Genomic DNA, 5,113 nt, shown 5'->3' with positions numbered 1-5,113 from the left:
AAAAAAAAAAAAAAAAAAAAAAAAAAAAAAAAAAAAAGTATTCTAATGTAAGTCTTTAGGAGAAGACAACTAATTCAAATGTAATCAAGCTGTAGCATCTAGTTTTTAAGACTAATTATTTTTGTATATTTAAATATTGATTTTTTTTTTTTCATCTAATGTCTAGATTAATTCTGATGCGTCTATTTTTATACCAAGGGATATTTGTTAATAATGTTCCTGGTTTGTATCGACAGTTTAATCTTTATCACTTGCCATGCAGTACTTAATAGCTTCATATTTGTAATATGTTTCCACTGTTGCTTAAACATCACTTTATGAATTCTTAGTTAGTAACACCCATAGTTCATTACTTTCTTTGGCATTTGGACCTTTGAAATCTTGCATAATTAAATTTAAATTGAACATGTGCTGTCATGGAGGCAGCACATACTTTTTCATTATGCTAGTTTCTCACTTTTCAGTTTACCTTGTATGATGAGACAGAAAAAAATCTAACATTCTCTATGGTAGTGGTTCTGACAGCTTTGGACTAAATGGACCACTGTTAGGCAAAAAAGTCACTTTCTTTTACCTTATTGGAATGTAAGGAAAGAATAAGTTTTATACTATGGCTGGGATTGTTGTGGGTGGTATCTTTTATTGGACCAGCTGCATAGTTCAGATAAAGTTAGGCAAGATTTTGAAGGCAAGGCAGACCTGATGTAGAATCCCTTGTATTCTAAAGCCTCATGTTATTGGATCAATTGGATGTTTGGGATAAAAGATATAACCCACAAATCCTTGCCTCTTGCATAGTTCCTGGGCCACAGTATCACTCCAACACTACTGTGCATTATGGTAGACATTTTTGAGAAGATGGGCTCCTAATTGCTTTAGAAGTCTTCCCCTTTGTGGTCTTAGATGTATAATGATTGCAAAGTGAGAGAGGATTTTTTTTTGTCCTCCCAACATCTTTTATTTGTAATTATATAGATGATTTAATTATAGTAGGTACAGAGTTTGAGAGAGATGTGATTTTTATATTTGTTATCCTTTTGGCTTGTTGATTTGACAGATATAATGATGAGTAGTGTTTTTATTTATGAGTAATTTGTTTAATCTTTTGTTTTAATTAAAGAAATGGTTGCAAGCAACTGATCTTCCCAAAGAAGTATACCAGCACCTAACTTACTATGTACCCAGAATTTACTGCAATGGTCCAAACCCTGCTCCACAAAGAGAAGATATGCTGGCACAGCATGTTTTGCTGGGACCAATGGAATGGTATCTGTGTGGTGAAGACCCTGCATTTGGATTTCCAAAACTTGAACAAGCAAACAAACCTTCACATCTCTGCGGTCGGGTTTTTAAAGTAGGAGAACCTACATATTCCTGCAGGTAGTTTAACTGAATAATTCTCTTGCACGATAAAGTCACTTAACCTGTTTGGATGGAAATATTTTGTATTAATGAAAATGCTAATTGCCTTTATAGGTATGTAAAAGACTTGTAAAAAATAACGTGTTTTATTATGTATAAATAAAAGTCAAAATATTTTAATTAAATGTTTTTTAATATTCCATTTTCTTCTCTGTGTTTCCAGAGACTGTGCAGTTGACCCAACTTGTGTATTATGCATGGAGTGCTTTCTGGGAAGTATTCATAAAGAACATCGATACAGGGTTAGTAAATCTATTGGAGACTATGGCTTGGGTGTAATATTTCCTATATGAGTGGGTATATTCCAAGTTCTATTAATTATTTAAGATTATTTAACTGTTTCAAAATAGTATGCTTACATATATACTAAATGTTGTATGGAGTTAAAAACGTGTATTGAAATCTTATCAGAAACATGGTTCAGCTTATGAGTTTAATGCTTGTCTTTTAATGACACTTAAACCCTTAATATTTCAGAACAACAAGGAAATAACATTTAAGTGCAGGGAAAACTTACTGTATTTATATACCTTGTGTAACTGTGAGTATATTATTTTTAATATAGAGTGGAATGGACTTAATTACATAGGGATACTTTTTTTTATTTAGTCTGTGCTAAATATTTGGCTTTTTAAAGATTTTGAACAACCTTTTAAGGGAAAGTGGAGAAATCCCCAAACTTCCTTTAAATTACACATCTGTATTTTTGTTAATTTCTACCTCGCAGCATTTATTAACTACAGAGAACTAGAAATGAAGCTTGCTAAAAAGGGAAGTGAAACAGATTGACTTTTCTTGTCAAGCTTAGTGGAATATCAGAAGTAAACATACAACTAAAATTGTAAAACAGAAATTGATTATTTAATTCACAGTGCAGTAGTATAAGTGAGTTTTTTAAATAAACTTAGATGTCCATTTCAACTAGCACAAAATAGTGAACATCTTATATATTTATATTTCTTCTTCACTGATTTATTTAATAGCACTTCCTTGAACTGTAATATAGTAGAATTACCAGAGAAGACTTGCCATATGATAAAAGGACAGAGAGAACTCTCTTCCCCACTAAATGTTCTTTTATAGTTTAATTCAAGGGGTTTCAGCCTTTAAGCTGGGTACCCCTTCTGGATGCAGAGCAGGGATGGGGTACTGATGGCCGGCTGTGGGGCGTGGCTGAGACAGCTGGACACAAAGCTGGTAGCACAGGGAGCTTGCACATGGCAGCCGCTGCCATCTGTACACTCTGTGTCACTGCTGAGCACTGCTTTCCTGCGCCCAAGTATCCTTGCTTCTTTGCACTGTTGGCTTCGTGTCTGTCTGTGCGTCAACCTGTAAGCACCCCCTTCCTTCCCCCCCCTCCCCCCGGCGCATGGTGGCAGTATGGGGAGCTCATGTGAGGGAAGCTTGGACACAGCAGCCACCCCTGCCACCATCTATACCCTCAGCGCTGCTGCCACACGCTGAGGGGGAGTGGAGTGGGTGCTGACAGCTGGCTGCATGTGAAGCCGGCAGTGCAGAGAAGCGAGGATACTTGGGCATAGGAAAGCGGTGCCCAGTGGCAGGGAGTGATGGATGGTGGTGGTGGTCCCACCCCCCGTGTTGTCGCTTCCTTGGTATCCCTGGTTCTCCATGCTGTTGGCTTCGTGTCTGGCTGGCTGTCAGCAACGCTGCCCCCCCCAGCTGGCTGGACTTGAAGCCGGTGGTGCGGAGAAGCAGGAGTACTTGGGCATGAGGAGGTGGTGTGCAGTGGCAACGCGGAGTGATGGATGGTGGTGGTGACCCCTCACTGCCGCTTCCCAAGTACCCCTGCCTTGCTGTGCCGCGTACCCCCTGGGGCCTTCCCAAGTACTGCCGGGGTACATGTACCCCTGGTTGACAACCCCTGGTTTAATTACGTTTGTACTTTTCTTCGATGGTGTTTTAGCAGGCACTCTTAATAACTATCAATAGAACAAAGAAATGTGAATAGAACAGGTCTGGGCAATTATTTGTGCTGGAGGGCCACTTAATAAGTTTTGGTGAGGTGTTGAGGGTGGGAGGGGGGCAGGGAGATGCCAGTTGATTCTGCGCGCCATGCGGGGGGGTGGCGCATAGACTGCTCCACCCCCCCCGCATCCATTTTTCTGCCCCTCAGACCTGGCTTTCTGTTGGTGCTGCACAGTCCTGGCGCCATGGCTGCCAGCAGTCAGGCCCACATGGGACGGGGTATAATGCAGCATGCTGAGCAGCCATTCTGCCCACCATGATGAGCTGCTGCTGCAGCACTGCAAAGTGTAAGTCAGGGGCAGTTGCCCCTGTAGGTGGCACAGACTCACCTCCTAGTGTCTCCAGGGCAACAGCGGCTCATCACTGCAGGCAGGCAGGACAGCTGCTTGGCTTGCTGTATTGCACCCCATCCTGTGCTGGCCTGGCTACTGGCAGCCACAGTGCAGCCATAGTACCAACAGGAAACTGGGCGGGGTGTGGGATGAATGCGAGAGAGACGAGGTTGTGTGGAGGAGTCTGTGTGCTGCCCAGCCCGGCCTGGGGGTGCTGTGGCAGAGCAGACCAGTGTGGGGTGCAGCTCTCCCTCCTCAGGCTTGTGGCAGTGGCCAGTGGGCCAGATAGGATCAGTTGGTGGGCTGGGTATGGCCCATGGGCCATATGTTGTCCACCTCTAGAGTAGAGGCTTTCAGAAATGAAAAGTATACTTTCAAAATGTCTAGGTAGATAGAAAGGAGAATGTGTACCTTAGGATTTTGTCTCCTAAAAATAGGCCAGGGTAATTTACTGTTTGAGTTTGTTGATCATTATGATTCAAGAAATAGTAATGTATTTCAGGAGGTACACATTTTAGAATGAAATCTTAACTAGAAGCATGAAAAATAATATTGTAGAGTACAAACACAAGTAGTTTACATTATCAACTTTTGTAAGTATAGCAGAAGTAATTGTAAATCTTGCTCACTAACTCTTGGTCTTGTGCATATGTGAATTCTATGTGAATATTTTCTTCCCTATGTATTAATGACAGTATACAGTTTTTCAAATCTAGGTATTTTGCATTTAAATTTGTCTTAATGCAATTTTTAGTTGGAGAATCTGAACAATCGTGTTTAAAAAACAAAAACAAGCCCAGTCATCTGATGTGGATTCAGAAAAACCGCATGCTTGTACTCTATATGTTGTATCACAACTTCACAGCATGAGTTTGGGATGTACTATAAATATCATTGTATCTAGTTTTTTACAACACGGGCAGAAGAATGTGGTAGATAAACCTTCATCTGCCATGCATTTGTATAGATACTTATTGATTAGCAGTGATCCAGGTTTTCCGTTTGGAAAACAGAAAGGAGAAAAATGCGGATTTAAAGGAGAAAAACACAGGACATGCTGGGTTTTCCCAAGCAGTCTGGCACAGTTTCAGCCTGCAGGGGCTGGCTTGGGGCAGGGTGAAACAGGACACGGTGCCATGTGTATGCACTTGCACGTGGCAGCCAGGCTGCAGTGGAGAGCAGCTACCTCCAGGTAAGTCTATGGGGCTGGGGCAGAGAGGGAGCACAGGCAATGCATGGGTGGAGGAGGGGGTACAGGTGATGGGGGGGCAGGAGGGACACAGGCCATGTGGTTGGGGGGTGGAATGGACAAAGCAGCGGTGGCGGGGGGGGGACAACATATGTGCCCCTTAAGACTTCTATGCCCACAGTGG

The 5,113-nt window shown here is 41.9% G+C and overlaps 1 protein-coding gene across 2 annotated transcripts in view; it reads left to right on the top strand.

The window, feature by feature from the left end:
- UBR2 (ubiquitin protein ligase E3 component n-recognin 2) overlaps positions 1-5,113 on the top strand; it is a 119,359-nt gene that overhangs the window by 4,902 nt on the left and 109,344 nt on the right. For both annotated transcript variants that reach the window (XM_019516393.1, XM_019516392.1), the window contains exons 2-3: positions 1,121-1,380; positions 1,586-1,664. In XM_019516393.1, the coding sequence (XP_019371938.1) occupies positions 1,121-1,380; positions 1,586-1,664 (339 nt within the window). The remainder of the gene's footprint in view (positions 1-1,120; positions 1,381-1,585; positions 1,665-5,113) is intronic.

Source organism: Gavialis gangeticus, unplaced genomic scaffold, assembly GCF_001723915.1.
Source record: "Gavialis gangeticus isolate Ggan-Ray unplaced genomic scaffold, GavGan_comp1, whole genome shotgun sequence".
NCBI classification, from domain to species: Eukaryota; Metazoa; Chordata; order Crocodylia; family Gavialidae; genus Gavialis; species Gavialis gangeticus.
This window is presented reverse-complemented; position numbering and strand designations above follow the sequence as displayed.